Source organism: Geotrypetes seraphini, chromosome 4, assembly GCF_902459505.1.
Source record: "Geotrypetes seraphini chromosome 4, aGeoSer1.1, whole genome shotgun sequence".
Lineage (NCBI taxonomy): Eukaryota > Metazoa > Chordata > Amphibia > Gymnophiona > Dermophiidae > Geotrypetes > Geotrypetes seraphini.
The window spans coordinates 179,580,608-179,600,877 of record NC_047087.1 but is presented as its reverse complement, the minus strand read 5'-3'; the positions used below and the strand labels follow the sequence as shown (position 1 = coordinate 179,600,877).

Sequence of the window (20,270 nt, the reverse complement as noted above, 5' to 3'; positions counted from 1 at the left end):
TTTTGTTTCAACTTCCTGTTTCCGAATAGGCGAGACTCACAGAGGGAAGGCCCCGATGTCAGCAGCCTGTCTTGATCGCCTGAGGCTGGATGGAACAGCAGCCTTCCGCCAACACCACCGAAGATGGCAGGAAATTTAACCGCCAACTCGATCTCGACAGCCCTGCGCGGACTGGCAGGAATTTTCTGCGGACCAGCACTGGTCCGCGGACTGACGGTTGAAGAACAGTGGCATAGACCATCCACCCTATTCACCAGATCTCCCTTCATCTGACTATTTTCTGTTAGCACTCTTAGTGCAAGCTATAAGATCTTGCTCTGCAATTACAAGTGTACATTGGGGAGACATGGACTACAAAGTTTTGCTTTTTGCCAATAATGTTCTGCTCACCCTCACTAGGCTATGACATGCTTTAGTGCAAGTGACTAAAGAGCTCCAACACTATGGGAACCTATCAAACTTTAAATATGACTAAATCAGAAATCTTAAATATCGCAGTATCTCAGGAGGAAACTGCACTTTTGCAGCGAGGGTTCTCATTTTGCTGGACTGAAAGATCTATCTGGTATTTGCAGATAAACATAAGGACTATTGAAGATCTTTTAATGGATAATCTTTTCTCAGAATTAGAACTCGGTGATCTAGAATAGATAGAAGGGTAGGGCTTAATTGGCCTGATTCTTTAAACGGTACCTAGCCCCACCTAACTTGTAGGCACGGGTCAGTGCGGTTGTCAATCAACCCAAGGCGCTGCTTATAGAATCATGCTTACTGGTGCCTAGGCGTCCTTATAGTAAGTGCTAATATATTACAGTTTACAGTTTTACTATTCTTTAAATACTGTCGAACTACCAAAGCAACCTTAGCAGTTTAGAATTTTAAAACACTTAAAAGCTTTTAAAGTAGAAAAAGAACTCCATTCATGATAGGAAGACCCAAACAGGACCCACCCTAAAACTAACAAAAGAGATACCCCTGATGCCTGATACCATCACTCGCCATCCCCCATGTGCTGACCCCTGGGTAACAAGACTCCTAATTTATTTATTTAACATTTGTAGCCCTCATATCCAACAATTCTGTGCGGGTAACAACAAAACATACATTATAAAATACCTAACAAGAAACATACAACATAAAAGGAGGAAGGAATGTCCTAGTGGCTAGAGCTACAGCCTCAGCACCCTGAGGTTGTGGGTTCAAATCCCACACTGCTCTTTGTGACCTTGGGCAAGTCACTCAATCCTTCATTGCCCCAGGTACATTAGATAAATTGTGAGCCCACCGAGACAGATAGGGACAAATGACTGAGTACCTGAATGTAAACCACTTAGACAATTAATAGGCAGTATATAAATAATTTTTTTTCAAAAAAAATTTTTAAATCACTGGTAATATTTTATTTTAAAACATAATTCAAAACGCCTTACAATAATACTAAAAAAAACTTACAAAAGTCTATACTATTAAGAAAACACTTGTTGAAATAGCATGGTTTTCATCATTTTCCTAAACTGCAAAAAGCTTGATGATTGCTTTATCTCAGAAGGCAACACATCACAACAAATCGGCCCCTGTACAGTCAACATAGTTTTGTGATACCCTGATAGTCTTACCAAACTCAAGGATGGCACTTCCAGATACATCTTATCCACGGACCGTAACATCCATGTTGGTTGATGAGAATGCAACAATGAGCTCAATACCATCGGGCAGTTGTCTTTTAAAAGCTTAAAAAGTAGGCACAAAACCTTAATTTCAACACGTGAACCAATTGGCAACCAGTGTAAATCGCACAGAATTGGGATGATATGATCAAATTTCGAAGCCTGACACAAGTGCTTAATGACGTCTAAGTCAACCACGCCTATTCGCCACCCCAATCTTGCCTACTTTTCAGGTAGGCACCTCGACATAGGCATCACTAGGTACCATGCAGTATTCCATGCATGACCCTAATTAACTAATTTTTTTAATAGGTTTTTAATAGTGTGGTCAATTACCATGCCAATTAAGCAAATTTTTTTTTTAATGTGTGTGAAATTTACCGCCTCTTTTACTAAGGCTTAGCGCGGGTTTTAGCGCTGGCAGCGGCAGTAACTGCTCCGAGACTCATAGAATTCCTATGAGCGTCGGAACAGTTACCGCCCCTGCCGGCGCTAAAACCTGTGCTATGCGTTTGTAAAAGAGGGGGTTATTTGGGCGTCGGTAGGCATCCATGATCAGGGTGTTTAAAATAAACACCATTTATAGAAAGAGGCCCAATGTATCTTGGCTGGGGCATATCCAAGAAATAAAAATGATGAGGTTGCCCAAACTGCTGTATCTATTCATGGCTCCATCTCTTCCTAAAAATTTTTTTATTAAATTAAAAAGGAAGGTATTTCGATATACTGTATATGGAATAAATGTCCCCCACAAATCTGAACTCAAGCGTTGTACCATCCTAAAAAATTGGATGCAGTGGCTGTACCTGATTTTATTCTGTCTATTATCAGGTGGCACGGCTCCATATAGTGACCTTGGAAAGCAAAACAGCTTCATGTAGCTGGTAATTATTCTTGTTGTTATTCAGTCCCAGTGAAAACCTGCTGTGAATGTTAGGACATGCCAGTACTGCTGCATTTAAGCTCAGAGCCTCACTATGATCCTAGCATCTGGCTCTTCTCTCATGTTGCTGCTGCTAATCTTTACCCCTGGTGAGGCTTTACTGCCTCCTTGTAACTCTCCTTCTGATTTAAATAATTTTATTGGTGTGACAATTTTGCATGTGGTGTCGAAGCAATACATGAATTGGTTAAGTTAAAAAGAAAAAGAAGGCAGAAGGAAATTTATAAAGTAATAGCAACAACTGTAAAATAACATTACAGTGTACAGAGCACCTCTCCCAGCCTAAGCTGATTAGAAATCCTCCACCTATAGTCCAGCCAGTGGGAGGTGCTGTGTCACTATCGCATTTTCAATAGTGAGAGATTCCAGTAAACCTGCCTATCTCTAGTAATTGAAAATACAATATTGAAGCATCGCCCCCAACTGGCAGCAACGAAGTTGGAGGACACCTGCTCGGTTTTGCGGGAACAGTGGTTTAGCAAGGTCAGTAACAAAAACAATTCCCAAGTTCAGGTCCTGGTCTGCACTGGTCCTGGTCAGGTCACACTTCTTTCCTGATGGTAGGTGTGGATACAATGGACCCAGTATTCAGATCATAGGAGGCAGGTGACTGGCTTTGAATATCCTGTTTATTTTTGGACAGCTCAAACTTAGCAGGATAAGTTGATTTTTAAGCATTGGCTGGCTAAGTTATACCGTATTTCCCCATATATAGGCTGCGGCCTATATATGGGTTTTGCGGTCCAAACAGTGGGTGCAGCTTCCTTATATGGGGAGGCCTATCTAACGACATTGTAGATAAGCTGTCCCATTAGTAGATTCCCCCCCCCATACCTTTTTAAATAATGTAGCTCCCTCACTGTCCTCCTACCTCCTGCAATGTCACGGCCGCAATGTAGGGCAGGAGTGCTCTTTTCAGCGTCTAGCCCACCCCGCGCAGCTTCCTCAATGCCTGCGTCAGTTCTATAACGTAGGCATTGAGGAAGCAGCACAGGGCGGGCTGGATGGTGAAAAGATCGTTCCTGCCCTGAACCACGGCCGCAACATTGCAGGAGGCAGCCGGCAGAGGTAGGGTATTTACTGGAGGGTGGGGGGATGTATAGGCTGCCCCCATGTGGTTTCAGAACTCTTAGATAAGCCGTGGCTTGTAACATGGGGCGGCTTATCTAAGAGTTTTAAAACATGTACAGACATTTTTTGCGGTCTATACACTGGGGCGGCCTATATGCGGGGAAATACGGTAATAGCCAAAGAGAGACCAGCTATTTGCACAGCACAATTTTGCTGCTAAACTTGACCTCCAAGGTTTAGCTGCTAACCACTAATATTCACCTGAATATTAACTGTTAGCTGATCAAACGCCAGGAGCCATTCCTGGCCAGTTAAATAGTGCCGAATATCAGGTGGAATATATTTTGTTGCTAGAGTTGCTGTTTCTCCTCTTTTCCCCAGGATTATACAGTGTTAGACCAGAGAGAATCTGATCTGGAGAAACCAGGTGGATCAAAGTAAAGTGGCAGCAGTGATGTTTTATTAAAACATAACATGTTTGCTGGTATGAAAGTCTGAGTCTGATCTGCTTGTTTTACTGACTATCATACCAATAATTAGGTCATTTTTGTTTCACATGATAATGCATCTCTGATGCAGACATTTGCTGAAAAGTGTGTGTGTGGTGGTGGTGTGTGTGTGGGGGGGGGTGTTAATAGTACAGTAAAACCTTGGATTGCAAGTAACTTGGTTTGCAAGTGTTTTTCAAGACAAGCAAAATATTTTATTAAATTTTAACTTGATATACAAGCAATGTCTTGTACATACAATATACACACATCAAAACTGAGCCGATGGTTCTTTTCTCTCTGACACTGCAAGAGTGTAGTGACTGTTCTAAACAAGCAAAGTCTTGTACATACAGTATACACACATCACATCATCACAAATGAGCCGATGGTTCTTCTCTCTCTGACGCTGCAGGAGTATAGTGTCTGTTCTAAATGAGCGAGGTCTTGCAATGCAAGTACGTATAGTATGTTGTATTAGAGTTTTTGGGTTGTGAAACAAATTGTCTTGAGTTTCCATTATTTCTTATCGGGAAATTCGCTTTGATATACGAGTGTTTTGGATTACAAGCATGTGTTCGGAATGATTATGCTCATAAACCAAGGTTTTACTGTTTTTGTTTTATTAATGGGTGATGAGTTGTGTGACAGAATACTAACCGTATTAGCACCTAACTCAGCTTAGTTAAAGGGTCCCTGAGGTAGCTGCATCTTTCCTGTGCAGATTCATTCTTTTCTCTGCTTGAAAATAAGCATCCACAGGGCTTGGTGGGCTATGCTGTGTGCACCGAGGCCAGTTTGTGTGGTGTATGGCAGGATCTGTTTGTTGTGTCTCAAATAAGCTCTTTTCTGTGCCTTGTATCTAATCTCATGTGACCCAGAGACTGATTTATCTGCTCCAGTTTTGGCAGTTCCACCTCTTAATTTTCCAGTGCAGGCTCAGGTTCTCTCAGGTCCACTATTTCTTTCTGATTTCTTGCACTGTCATTGTTAAGATTTTGTAGGTTTCTTAGGTTAGGTTTGATCTTTTCATAATGCTTTCAGGGCCTCGTTCTGGAAATGGCGCCTGCAAAACAGGCATCTACTGCGCGTCAGTCACTGGTAGGCGCTGCGTCCAGAATCGCATCTATTTTTTGTACAGACGCCTTAAATGTAGGCCAGTGTTTTACAGACCTACATTTAAGGCATCTGATGCACGCCTACAGAAGCGCCTAGGCACGCCTACGGATGCCTAAGGCAACTTCTGGCATAAGCCACACCTACACTGGCCTTAGGCATCCATAGGTATTCATAGGTGTTTCCATAGGTGCGAATCAGATGACTACATTGACGCCTACATCGATTTATTTTTTTTTTTTAAAGTGCATCCTGATTGGTTGTAATTGGTTGACACCTACCACTTCCTACAATCGGGATGCCGTGTTTGTTACATTTTTCAAAGTTCTTTTTTGGAGCTTCTGATTGTTTTTACTCAATCTTTCTGTTAAATTAGTGATTTTAGTTCACATGTGACTGACTGTACTTATTTTTCATTTTTACAATTTCAGTTTCTAAGTGGTCCCAGGCTTCTCTTTCTCTTAACTTTTTGTTTCTTAGTTGAAGTTGGCAAATTTCACCTCAGGAGAAACCAGACAGTCCTTCAGGATTTTATCACTTGTGTTGATTTTTCTGCTGAGAGTTGGTTCTATTTTTTTTTTAAACATATTTTTATTGAAAGTGAAAAAGGTCACAAACAGGCATAATACAAAGTGTACATCAGGAATAGAAAACAGCCAAATACAAGCGTAAAACAACAGTAGCACTAACAGTAACAACAGCAACTCCCGCAGCTGAGCGCAGCCAGAATCTCATACGGACAAAAGAGCAAAACAGAGCAAAGCTCAGCTCATCCAGGGGAAGCTCAAAAGGGCGAAGAAGTGCGATATAACAGACATCTAGTGCCGCAACCTTTCACCATTTTGAATTGAACCGTCCTCATAAAGGACCAACCACTACAATCACCACCACACAAATACCACCAGCCACTCCCTGCAACAGAACATACAGAGGGTTGGTTCTATGCTGTAGTCTCCTCTTCCTGTATTTTGTAGTGGATTAGCAGGTCCGGCAGTTCGTGCTTCTTCCAACCCTCTTCTAGTGGTTTTATTGCAGGACAGGGGCAATTTGCTCTAAAGGTTTTGTTGGCTGCAACAGCTTCTTTGAGAGTTTTAAATTGTTCAAACCTTCCCACGTTGCCTTTGCTTCCTTGGATCATCACTTTCTGGTGTATACGAGTATTTGCGGCACGTGTATTTTCATTAGTGTTCTTGTCACTGTGTGTGACGATCCATCTGTATTTGTCATTGCCCTTTTTCATGATATTGGTAAAGAGTTCCTAAAAGCTTTTGTGCTAGGAATCGGCGGCCGCCTAAAAAGCAGCGGCCAATCGTATGTCAATCACGCAATGAAGCCGTATAGAGAATTGTGCCTCTGGGAAAGATAGACACCGGAAACGTTGGGCAGGGTTTTCCAGGCCTACATTTCTGGAGCCTATCTTAGGGGTCCTTTTACTAAGGTGCGCCAACCGATTTAGCGTGTGCTAAAGATTAATGCGCACTAAATGCTAAGGCGCCCATAGAATATAGCATTAGCCTTGGCATTTAGCGCACGCTAAATTGGTTAGCGCATCTTAGTAAAAGGACCCCTTAGTTGTGAATTGTTTAAGGATGCTTAAACAGTCAAACCTTGATTTGCGAGGAGCGCGGTTTGCGAGTGTTTTGCAAGAAGAGCAAAACACTCTCACAAACCTTAACTCTCAAAACGAGCGCCGTCCCGATAATCGAGCGCGTACTTACCATAATCTGTTATAAGTTGTAACAAATGAATAATTTTTTTAAAAAAAACGAGCGCGTACGTGTGCGTCACGTGTTAGCATGCACGTCACCCGCATATGGGATTGTTTATCGGGACGGCGCTCATTTCAAATTGCCCGCCCGCCATGTCGCACCAGAAGCCCCCCTCGCAGTCCTCCATCACCTCCACGCCCTCCTACCCCTGCTCGCAGGCAGCGCCCTACCGGCACTCTGCCTTCGTGCTAACTCTGGAACGTTCCCCCCACGAATATCAGGTGAGTACTGTATATATTTTTTAATTCCCTATTTAAATATATATGTTTTATTTTATTTTATTTTATTGTATGCCGCTTAGACATTATGATAGGCAGTATATCATAAATATATAAATAATAAACTTGAAACTTCTGGCATTAGCCACACCCACAGTGACATTAGGCTACCTAAAGTACCTACAGAGGCGAGATTCCAGCACAGTTTTGTTTTTGTTTTTTTTGCAGTTTTAATTGGCATTTCCTAATTAACTTAGGCGTCTTTTGTAGAATTTTCCCCCAAACGCTCAAATTAGTGGGTTGGCTAAACATGAAGGGGTTGATATTCAAAGCAGTTAAATCACCTGTTCAGGGCTAACTGCTTATTTTCAGCGGCACTTAACTAGTTAGTATGGAATGTTGCTCCTTTTTGGAATTTTGTCGTGTACCAGTGACCTGGATTGGCCACCGTGAGGACGGGCTACTGGGCTAGATGGATCAAAGGTCTGACCCAATAAGACTATTCTTACATTCTTAAAATAACCAGTTAGTGCCAAATTTAAAACTGACTAGTTTAGGGGCATTTTGATATTCAGAACTTAACCAGCAAGGTTAACCACATAAACAGGACAGCATAAAAGTTAGTCCTATCTGTATGTGGTAACCCCCAGCCTGTTAAGTGCTGAATATCACACTTAACCTGCTATGCGTTAGCCAGCTCCAGAAACTAGTGCCGGTGCCTAGACGTGACATTGAACTGCTAGGTTTAACGCCAGTGGTGGTCAGCAAAATGATGATTGCCATGGGCTGAATATTGGACTGGAAGTATTTAATCTTATTGAAGGAAATCAGTGGATTGGCAAAAATTACAACCCAGAAGCACAAGTTCTGAGCAGTTAAACTTCCATTTATTGCAGGACCCAACACGTTCCATGTTTCGGCGTATCAGCCTGCATCAAGGGCCATTCAATGTAAACCATACAAAGGACAAAAGCATTTTTTTTCCCATTAGCTTTTATTTATTTATTTTTAGCATTTATATACCACTTATAACCTAAGTGTATATTCAGGTACTCAAGCATTTTACCCTATCTGTCCAGGCAGTCTCACACTCTATCTAATGTACCTGGGGCAATGTGGGATTAAGTGACTTGCCCAGGATCACAAGGAGCAGTGTGGGATTTGAACCCACAACCTCAGGGTGCTGAGGCTGTGGCTCTAACTACTGCACCACTCAGGTGTAACTTCACTTTTGCTATACCTTGGATACTGATTGTTGAGCGGGTAAATATTTGGTGTTATCTGTTTAGCTATCTTTCCGTAGTTCTTTATAAACCCAGGCGGATACGCCGAAACACAGACCGTGTCGGGTCCTTCAATAAATGGAAGTTTGACTGCTCAGGACTTCTTGTGCTTCTTGGTTATTTTGTACTTTGACTCCCTCTCTATTTTGAATGATCAAAAATTACAACACAGGCAGGAAATGTCTTTAGCTGGGGGAGCTTGGCATCCCAACCAGGAAAGGTAATATTGCAGTGGGCGGCTTTGGCAGAGGGTGGAAAGAATATCAGGATCCCCAGTCCATATCTGGGAACCCCTAAAAATAGACTTCTGGCTATGCCCCTGATTTGTGCACAGAATTTAACTTGAGTAAACAAGCCTATTAGTGCCAGTAATTGGGTGCTAGCAATCAATTGATGTAAATTGGCAACAATTTGGATTGTTGCACATATTTTGCTAAGCGCTATTCTATAAGATGTGCACACAATCCTGTAGCATGCAATTGAAAAGGGGGCATGAGTGTATTAGGGGCATTCATTAAAGATATGCGCACTTCTATAGAATTCAGGGGATCTATGCCTAATTAGGCATTAGGATTTACATCAGGGTTCAGCTGGTATAAATCCCCGTGCCTAAAAGTTGGGCACTGATCCTGGCATTATGTGCTGCTCAACTCGGAGTGCCCTTTATAGAATACCACTCTGCGTACATTTTATTTGTGGCATCCAGATTTGGGCACCGTTTACGGAAATTTTAGGCATGAGCACTTGCACCAGGCATAGAGCTGGTGTTACGTTTTAGCATCTAAGTACCGCTCCGCAAGCAAATGCACCAAAATGTAAGTTGAACAGGTATTTGGAGAATAGCGCTTAGGTAGAATTTTGGCATTTATTCTCATATGGGTACACGTTGTTCTAACCATTGATATGCATAAAGACCTTGCAAATGTTAGTACTTTTTTTTTATGGTGCTGCAGAGATAAGACATGATATTCCCAAAAGCACACTCCTGTTAGCTGTGGCTGAATACCATGGCGGGACCCCGTCAGCACTCCTGCCGTTTAACTCCCACTGAATACTGACCCAAATGAGTCTCAAAAAATATAGAATTGTTTCATTCATACCCCTTTTGTTGTATAAGCAAGTATTGATCTCATTTAATAACGGTATCATTACATTACATTAGTAATTTCTATTCCGCCATTACCTTGCGGTTCAAGGCGGATTACATAGGAAGTTATCTGGACATTTCCAGAGGTATTATAAGAGTAGAGTGGGTTGCTTCAGGGGATTGAGATGATTCCTGCAGTGATTGGTTTGTCTTCAGGGATTTCTTGAATAATAGGGTTTTTATTTCTTTTCTGAAAGTTTTGTAGTCTGGGGTTGTGATCAGTAGATTGGAGAGTTGGTGGTCTAGTTTTACTTCCAGTTCTCATTATTATACTTAAGGTGTGTTAGGTAATCCATAGGATGCTGCTGTTCTCCCTTGATAGCATGCCCTTACAGTTTCAGAGCCATCTTAAAACCTCCCAGGGGAGGAAGTGACATGGGAGGGGCAGAGTTAGGAGCTCATGGGCTAGGAATGTATAACAGCTCAGGGCACAGCTAGGTTAGGAGGTCCAAAGGGAAGCAGTGACACCCAACTGCAACTGCCTCCATCATCTACATGTGACCTGGAGCTGCAACAGTCAAGTGGCCAAGTTCAGCTTGGAACCTTGCAACTCTGGATTTTGACCAAGTAACTGCTAGATACTATATTAATAACTCTGGGGAACCAGACCAGAGATAAGTAAAGTGTACGGCCATGCTGAGAGACAGTAATGTAGGTCATGACCCTGCAGGAGCAAGCCACTGGAGAACCTTGTTATGACTAAGGAACATTTTTGTGTTTATTTTCTCGCCCCCGCCTGTAAACAGAACAGGACCCCTGCCTGATATGTAATATAAATGGTATTTTCTTTTACCTATACTCATTTAGAGTGTGGTGCAGTGGTTAATCTACGGCCTCAACATCTTGAGGTTGTGGGTTCAAACCCACATTGCTCCTTGTGACCCTGGATAAGTCACTTAATCCCCCCATTGCCTCCGGTACATTAGATAGACTGTGAGCCAGCCGGGACAGATGGGGAAAAATGCTTAAGTACCTGAATGAATTCATGTAACCCATTCTGAGCTCCCCTGGGAGAACTGTATAGAAAATTGAATAAATAAATAAATAAATAAATACATTTTGTGGCTTCAGTGTGTCCTGGCTCCAGGCCCACCCTCTCTTACACTACTACAAGGTGCAAAACATTTACTCGGCATGCCTTTAGTAACAGCTCCTACACTGGTATTCCTCTGCTGTTGTTAAACAGACACTGGCTGAATGTGGGCAAACCAGCAAGTGATGGTGGATCCTATTTCATTACATTGTTGTCTTCTATTCCGCCAAAACCTTGCAGTTCTAGGCGGATTACAATAAGAGGAGATTCTGGTTATACCCAGAAGATTACATGATAGCTATTTGGGTTGGAACGTTTAGGATCTGGAGATAGATTGAGGTAATCGGTTATGTCATGCGTTGTAATCAGCTGTGCACACTCTTAAAACAGTTTAGAAATGTATATACATCCCTCTGCGTGTTGTGAATCAGGCTCTAAATTATTTTCTTCTTTCTTTTGTGGTGATCAGGCTCCGAAGGCAACAGAACCCTCCACTGTTTGGAAAGATACATCGTTCACGATTCAGCTCAGATGATCCTGGGGATGGAGCAAGCGATTTGGATGAGGACGAAGACCTACAGATTCAAGTTCCCTAATGTTGAATCCACACTTGTGGACAACAGGCACATTATCACACAAAGAGGAACGTTCTGGAGTTGGACATACAAAAAGCACAGAATTCCCAGTCACCAAGAGATGCAGAAAAAAAAAAGGATCAATATAAACCTATTGTTTACTAATGTATGTTTCACTGCACTTCAGCACCATGGTCTGGACAGCTCATCTGGCAGTCGAAAATTAATAGCACTTTCTGCGTTTTTGAAATATATTTTTAAAATGTTATTTTATCATATCTGAAAAAAACAAACTTGAATCAGATGACTGACACATGAATATAAAAATGTAGTCTTGTTGTTCAAAAAGAACCTATAGAAGGAATCACCTGCCTTACTTGCAATCCCATGTGAATCACCTGGCCACTGCTCCTTTGCGAGTCCAACATAAAGGCATGCTAAAAAGACATAATTATGGAGACTTGGGAGTCGTGACATGTTTGAAAAACCCCAATGTAGGTTATCTAAGAGATGTCTTTTCTAGAGAGATATCATGGTCAATAATAATCTCGCTTTTTAAAGGCAGAAACTGCATTTCTCTAATCCTGTTATCCAAAGACAATTCCACTAAAATCACTGACTAGGAATATAAATTCATGGGTAAATTAAATCTAACTTCAAATCCAGTAGCCTAAAACATTAAAATACATGTCAAGAAAATAGTGGAACAAATGAATTGGATGTCAGTTTATCATCCAGACAAAAAGTAGAGAGCGAGGTGAAGATTGGAAGCCATGTGTGCTGCATAGAGAAACAGAATGGATTTTTAGAATACATTCCATTTGTCAGGCTATTGATTATCCTTTATACATGACTGTTTGTTACACTGTTTTCATTGCATATTTTTCAGTGTTTGGGGTTAGATTTAGCTAATCTTTGTGTGCTTTCATGTTTAATGACTTAAGAGTTTTGATTGGCTAATGAGATCAGAAATGAAATTTCTGCCTTTAACAGTTGATCTGGGCGGGGTTGTTCTTGGCATGGTGGTTTCCTCCTACCCTTCCAGCTCAGTTGAAACCAGTCCTCTGTTTGTCTGTGGTGCTATGAGACTTTATTTGCAACTAGCTGGAGGCTTTCCCTTACCTCAGGAGCAGCAGAGTATCACTTTGGAAGAGCCCAGCTAATCTGCTGTCCTGCCAACTACGCTATTTAGTTGCTGATATTGAGTAAAATATTGGACCACCCCATTCTGCAGCTGATGCCATTCATTATATTCCAATCCATACCTGTACAACAAGACCACAAATTATTGAGTGACAGCTCAAATTGGGAGCCACAGCTGGACTCAGAAACTGAACCCGTCTCCTTCACATGGCAGTGCACACAGCACTTGTCCACAACAGATGAGATTTTGGTCAAGAAGAGCCTCTTGTGAAATATTTCTGTGCTTTGGCACCCTTTGTATTTTGTGTATAGAATCTTTGTTAGTTGGCAGCAGCTCTGCATTCTCTTCCTGGGGTCTTGGAACATGATGTTGACAGACTATTTGTCTCCTATATAAGAAAATCAACAGTCAAAGGGCATTGGAGGAGTATCGCCAAAAAGATCATGTCGACTTTGTAGTGGAAAACAAAGAGAGTTCATGCTCAAACCTTGGTAATATATTATTACCATTTTGTTCTAATGTAGCACTTCTGTCCATACAGACCAAATACTTCTTAAATATCTCAGTTATCTGCTAGGATGACCACAGGATTTCCTTTCATGAAGTCTGTGACAACCTCAGAGGAAGACAGTCACTCTCCAGTATATAATGGTATCTGCATCTTAACCATCCCTTGCCCATATCACTCACTTCCATACAAGGGGCCTCTGAAAACTTCTCAGCCCAACCAACAAAGTTGGGCAGTCTCCTTCGAGGGCTATACACTTAGTCCAATGATTTCCCACTTTTTTGGTTCTGTCGGAAAAATTCTGAATGAAAAAAGTAGAAAATCGCTGGACTAAACCCCTCTTCTACGAAACTGCGCTAGCAGTTTTTAGCACGGTGAGCCACGCTGAATGGCCTGCGCTGCTCCCGACGCTCATAGAGTTCCTATGAGCATCGGGAGCAGCGCGGGCCATTCAGCGCGGCTCTCTGAGCTACAAACTGCTAGCGCAGTTTCGTAGAAGAGGGGGTAAAAATGTTTAGCCCTTGATGGAGACTGCCCCAACTTTGTTGGTTAGGCTGAGAACTTTACAGCGGCCTCTCGTATATCTCATCATACATCATCTCTGTGTAATTCCTCTTCATAGATACCGGTCTGTATTCTAATCTAAATCTCTCTTACCTATATCATTTATGATCCAAGATTTCAATGGCTTTGTCTTTTTAAATAGCTATAAGCCTTATTAGTCTCAAATATTTATTTTGGTATTTGTATAGCATCTGGTGTGTTATAACTAATTATGTACAGATACAGTTCCCTGCTTCAAGGAGTTTACAGTCTCTTGGAAGAGGGGGCCTATTTGTTAAACTAATTTTAACGCAAGTGGTAACAACTGTGTGCCCATAGGGAGTAAAATCTATAAACTAGGCAGAAATATTTATGTACCAATTATGCACATAAATGATTAGACTAACAGCCTATACGCATGTATGTGTCCACATAAGCTCATAAAAGCCGTGTACACATTACTCTTCATTACTCTTCAATTATGCACAAATCTTTGAAAGCACCAGCCAGTCGGGGTTTCAGGATATCCCTAATGAATATGCACGAGAGAGATTTGCATACCTGTCACTTCCATTATATGCAAATCTCTCTCATGCATATTCATTAGGGATATCTTGAACACCCGACTGGTCCAACCACTGATATATAGAATATGGCCCTATATGTATAACGTACAGTATTTGTTTCGCATTTAACTTGCCCTGCCTCGTTCTACCTAGAGCGGCCCACGTGTACGCCTACCTGCAGACTGTATGTGCTTCTAAAGATTTGTGTATAGTTAAAGAGTAATGTGTAGGTGGGTACACGGCATTTATGAGCTATATATGATGCCTAAAAAAATTCTATAAAATACCTCCGAAGTTAGGCGCAGTTTATAGATCACATGTAGTGCCCATGTATGTGACTAACATTTAGGAGCAACCATTTATGCCAGTGAAAACCAGGCCTAAATACCTGTGCCTAAGCTGAGCACGAATCGGTCATATTCCATAACAGTGCGCCTAATTTTTCGGAAAGTCCACAACCCGCCCGTGCTCCTGCCCTAGCCACGCCCCTTTTCAGATCTGTACACTAGAATTTGTGTGCATCATTTTATAGAATACACTTAGATGTGTGCATGAATTCTAATTTGTGCTTATTACTACTTGTTAATGGCCAATTATTGGCACTGACTGGCTTGTTAAACATTTCAGTTTCTCGCTCAAATTGCCCAATGCACTTCGGCGTGTGCAATTTTGGTTGCACTATACACAATTTGGCCCATATGTTAAGGAATATCATCCGTCCTACAATTACTTGCAACCATTTTACACCAGCACTATAGCAGGTACTATTGCTTGTACCTAAGCACATATAGATATATATGCCCTACTATATTACAGTAGTATTCAAGATTTTTTTGTATTGATCAATTTTTATTGAAAAGATTTCTTGTAGAACACAAGACACAAATAAAGAGAATACAGTGTGTGCAATGAAAAACAGCATGACAACAACAACGAATATAAGAAGAACCCCCCTTAATAAATTCCCACTACATACAGATCCTTCCCCTAAATAAACTCCCTATTCTAGTATTCTCTAACAGAAAGGAGGTGTCTATGTTCTTTTATAGAATAATGGGTGATGTCCTTTGTGGGTACCTAATTGTAGGCACACAATTTTAGGGGGTAATTCTATGAGCCACACTTTTTACAAAGGGCCAACCCACAGGGGCTACCCAGCACTGGTTTACCCATATTTGGGTGGAAAAAAAATACTTGTTTATGCAAAACATTTAGCAGAGTAATGATCAAATTAGACATGACTGTGCTATTTACTAATGCCGTAAAATCGGGATCTATAAAATACAGCCTCTGGTTCAAGCCTTTTGTAATCTACTAGAAGACCAGAGTCTTAGGCCACTTCCTTCACACATAAATACAGCCCTCCCACTAGTGTTCTAATCCTTCAATCACTCACATGTACCCCGGTGTTCTGGTCCTTCCCCAAACACACTTACAGCTCCCTAAGCTACCTACCTATTTGGAGAGTTGGATGAGAAAATGCTCGACATACTAATATATATGGCTGATAACTGAAAATCAGTAAGGGTTATTTTAAGTGAGTTCAAGTCTCAAAATATAAATTGAAGAAGGAGACAAATAATGATAACATTAATAATAAAAAAATGATAAAATGAAATAACACTAAGGGGCTCATTTTCAAAAAAAACAGATGTCCAAAAGACAGCATAAACTGGCCCTTGGACATCCTAATTACCAGGATGTCCAAGTGCCAATTTTCCAAACTGATTTTCTGGATGTCTTTTTGCAAAGTGTCCCAGCCACTGTGCATCCAGAATTCAAGGGGGGGAGAGTTGGAGGCATGTTATGGGTAGGCTTAGACTTGGATGACTTGCAGTGATAATCGAACCTTTCCCAGGACGGAACTTAGACATCCATACCTAGACCATTTTTAGAAGCACAAAGGTATCCACTGACCAAATGATCATTAGAGAGATTAAGTAATGACCCCCCCCCCCCCACATTCCCCCAATGGTCACTATACCCCTCCCCCACCACCACCAAATGAACAGTATATTTCTATCTCTAGAACAGCAGCATCTGGTATGGGAAATCCTAGTAGAGTATCACATAGATGTCTTAAGTAACCTGATGAATGGGCTAGTGAGCCATAGAGAGGAGGACCCAAGCCATTAAGCCACTCTAACCACTACATTTATGGTGGAAAGTATGAGCCCACCAAAGTCCTACTATACTTCCATATAGGTGCCACCTGTAGCCATAAGGGCTGTTGGGGTGGTAGACAGGTGGGTATAGTAGATTGGGGGGGGGTGTTTTGGAAGACTCACCATACATTAGAAGTGGGTTATGGTGAGATGTACTTCTGGCACCCTGTATGTGAAGTTCACTGCAGTGCCCTCTAAGGAGCCCCATTGCTCTAGTGGCATGTCTATGTGGTCAGTCCATTAACAATGCCGGTCCTTCCCATGTCCACATGATCTGAGTGTGGATGTTTTGAACTTCGATGTTTTTGTGTTTGAAAATGGCCAAAAAATGAGGCATCCTAAGGTTGGATGTCCTGACAGCCAAGATGTCTAAGTAGGTGATTTTCAGAAAAAAACATGGATGTCTTGTGGTTTTGAAAGTGGACATTTCTCTGCCCTGACTTTTGGACATCTGGCAGGAAATGTCAAAAGTCAGTTTTGGATGCACTATTGAAAATGGCTCTCTATTTAACAGAATATGGGGTGTTTTTTTTGTTTGTTTCTGGATAATAAGTGTGCTTTCATAATTACCTATGCAACAAAAGTATAGAAAATGGCTAGCATTCCCCTCAAACTTTGTTTTTGTGACCAGGACATTGATATTTTGTAATTTACCATTTTTGCAGAACATTCCAGATTGATTCTCAAGCTGAGTAAACTTAGGGGCCCTTTTACTAAATATCCAGAAGATGCATTTTGCTATGTATGCATCCAATTTATCAAGACAAGAGGGAAAAAGTACTCCATAGAAGCATTTGCTAAGATGTGCGATGCCTACAAAGCATATTTCAGCATGTCTTTTGGGGATCACTTCACATGCAAACACTGCAAGAAAAATCAAAATAACTCTGGAAGGTAAGAATTTTGTTTCTCACTAGGATGATGGAATTTTCTGCTGTAAAATTTCTTAGGATGTTTAATTATTTAAAATATTTTAATTTTAAAATTTTCAATGTTATTTGAAAATCTATCATATATGAAATATGTTGCAAGAATCTCATACACATTAGTCATAGGTGAAATTTAGTGTTTTCAATACCACAATTTTATTTTGTTCTTCTACAGGATGTTACAGAGGAGAAAAGAGCCATGATGTTTGCCATCCCAAGAATTTGGCAGGAACCCATTGACCACTTAAGCAACTGCTACTTCTGCATGGTAGACCCTTCCAAATATTTAACTGGCAAGCACACATCTGCAGTCACATATCTGGATATTCCTTCATCCATTGCTATGGTGCCACATTGACCTCAACTCACCATAACCACTTCCCTAGAGAAAGAGAGCAGTTGTCTTCAGAAGAGAGCAGCAAGTCAGAGAGTGAGGGAGACATTCTAGAACCAGTTTAAAATATCAGTGGTTCAGCTGATGCGAGAAACTTATACTATCCAAACCAAAATGACCTCAATGACTTGATCACAGATCTTGGTCCTATCAAGTCCAGTGCCAAGCTTTTGACATCTAGGCTCAAGCAGTGAAACTCAGATGAACATGTGCAAGTCACATATCAAAGAAAGCACCACCAAGCTTTTTCCACTTTCACCCATCAAGATGGGCTCTGCTTCTGCCACAATATGACCAGCCTTTTTGAGGCAATTGGAATTGCCTGTAGCCCAAAAGAATGACATCTCTTGATTGACAATTCATCTAGTGGCATCAAAGTTGTGCTGCTCCATAACGGGAATAAGTACCCATCTCTTCAACTGGCTCACTCAGTGCACCTCACAGAGGATTACAACAGCATCAAGACCTTACTAGGTTCCTTGAAGTATGATTCCGGCTGGGAGGTCATCAGAAGCTTCAGAATGGTGGCATTCCTAATGGGTCTCCAAGACAGTTTTAACAAGTTTCCCTGCTCTCTCTGCATTTGAGACAGAAGAGACACAAAGGTGCACTACCAAAGGCAGGACTGGCCACAGCGGACCGAGTTCTCTGTGGGGGAAAACAACGTCAAATGGGAACCATTGGTGAACCCCCAGAAGGTGCTGATGCCACCACTGCACATCAAATTGGACCTAATGAAACAATGTGTCAGAGCTCTAGACAAGGAGTCAGCAGTCTTCATGTACCTTCAAGACATCTTCCCTTGTCTGAGGCAAAGACCAAAGCTGGTGTCTTCGTCAGACCACAGATAAAGAAGATCCTGGAGTGCAAGGAATTTCCCAAGAAGCTAACTAGGAAGGAGAAAGTGTCTTGGAACAGCTTTGTTGCAGTGGTTTAGGGCTTCCTGGGCAATCACAAGGATAATTACATGGAGTTGGTTGAGAATCTGGTGAAGAATTACAGTAAAATTGACTGTAGGATGTCTTTCAAAGTCCATGTCTTTGATGCTCATCTTGAGACATTCAAGGAGAACATGGGAGCATATTCAGAAGATCAAGGTGAACACTTCTACCAGGACATACTAGACTTCAAACACTGCTACCAAGGACAATATAATGAGAACATGATGGGAGACTAATTCTGGGGGCTGATTCGTGAAAGTAACTTATAATATAATTTCAAAAAACTACTCACTTCTAAATCTTTTGTGGTCATCTTTATATAACTTCAATATAAATATACTCGCATGTTACTTGTGATTCATATGTTGCTTTTTATTTCTTTTTAAGAATGAAAAGATGAAAATTTGGCATTTTCATGTTTTAAATAAATAAATAGCAAACTTTGACTATCCTGGTCACAAAAGCAAAGTTTTATGGAAATAAGACATTTTCAATACTTTTTAGGCATGAACAATTAGGAAATTTCACTTACGGCTCAGGAACAAAAATTGTGTTACATAGTGTAACGAAGAATCAACATTAGTTTGATTACTATTTTGAAAAGTATTGAAGAGGTAATGCTGTGAGAGGGCACTTCCTATGAATAACTGAATTTTTTTTAAAAGGATTATCCCCCCTTTTATTAAGCCGCAATAAAGGTTTCTACCATGGCCCGGATCGCTAAATGCTCCACTGTTGTTCCGATGCTCACATGAATTCTATGAGTGTTGGAGTGGTGTCAGAGCATTTAGCGTTGCAGGCCACGGTAGAAACCTCTGTCACAGTTTAGTAAAATGGGGTTATGGTTGGAATGTGAATTTACAATGCTTTATTTCTAATTATTTTTATAAAAAAATTGTGTCTACCTACTTCTTTGTCATCTGTGCATAGGCGTTTCCAGGGCTGTGGTTTGGGTTGGGCTGGGGCGGAGTTGTGATACGTATACACGTTTTATGAAACACCTGTGGAAATCTATTGAGTTCATGCAAAAATTTGCAACTTTGGAGCAACTATAAATTTATGGAAGAGAATATCTCTGATATTAGGGATAATTCTAGCCTAGTGCTGCCTGTATAAAATAGGTGCCTGTTTGGTCATTCCACACAGGTGTTCATAAAATTAACTGCCAAAAAAACTCAGATATTGTGAAAACCAACGATAATTCAGAAACACTTCACAATGGTAAGATGCACAGTGTCAAGAAGTAGATTTATAACACAGTGTAGGTCAAAAAGTCCATTTCAAATGGAGGAAAATGCCTCAGAGTCAGGGCCTCCCACCTCCACAATGGTGGAATAGCGGTGGTGGGGCATTCACCTCATTGGCTAATAAACCTCCTTTAAGTAAACCAGACGCTGCACTGTGTTAAAGAACACTAAATAAGAAAACTATAAGACAGATGAAAAAAATTCCAACTTTTTTTTCCATCTATCTTATAGTTTTCTTATTTAGTGTTCTTTAACACAGTGCAGCGTCTGGTTTACTTAAAGGAGGTTTATTAGCCAATGAGGTGAACGCCCCACCACCATTGTGGAGGTGGGAGGGCCTGTGTCTGAGGCTTTTTCCTCCATTTGAAACAGACTTTTTGACCTACACTGTGTTATAAATCTACCTCTTGACACTGTGCATCTCATAAAATTAACTGCACCTGTTTTAGGCCCCCTTTTATCAAGCTACATAAGGGGGTTTTTTTAACTGCAGACTGCTGTAGTGAAAGCTCCAATGTTCATA

The 20,270-nt window shown here is 41.1% G+C and overlaps 1 protein-coding gene across 4 annotated transcripts in view; it reads left to right on the top strand.

The window, feature by feature from the left end:
- CCDC102A (coiled-coil domain containing 102A) overlaps positions 1-19,404 on the top strand; it is a 175,852-nt gene extending 156,448 nt beyond the window's left edge. For 2 of the 4 annotated variants that reach the window (XR_004539244.1, XR_004539246.1), the window contains 2 exons: positions 11,205-12,945; positions 16,902-19,404. Coding sequence is in view for 1 of the 4 variants with exons in the window: in XM_033942379.1 (XP_033798270.1) it covers positions 11,205-11,331 (127 nt within the window). In the remaining 3 variants the exon portion in view is untranslated. Of the gene's footprint in view, positions 1-11,204; positions 13,232-16,901 lie in introns of those variants that run through there. The other 2 variants (XR_004539245.1, XM_033942379.1) reach the window with 2 other exon arrangements.
- Positions 19,405-20,270: the final 866 nt, after the last annotated feature.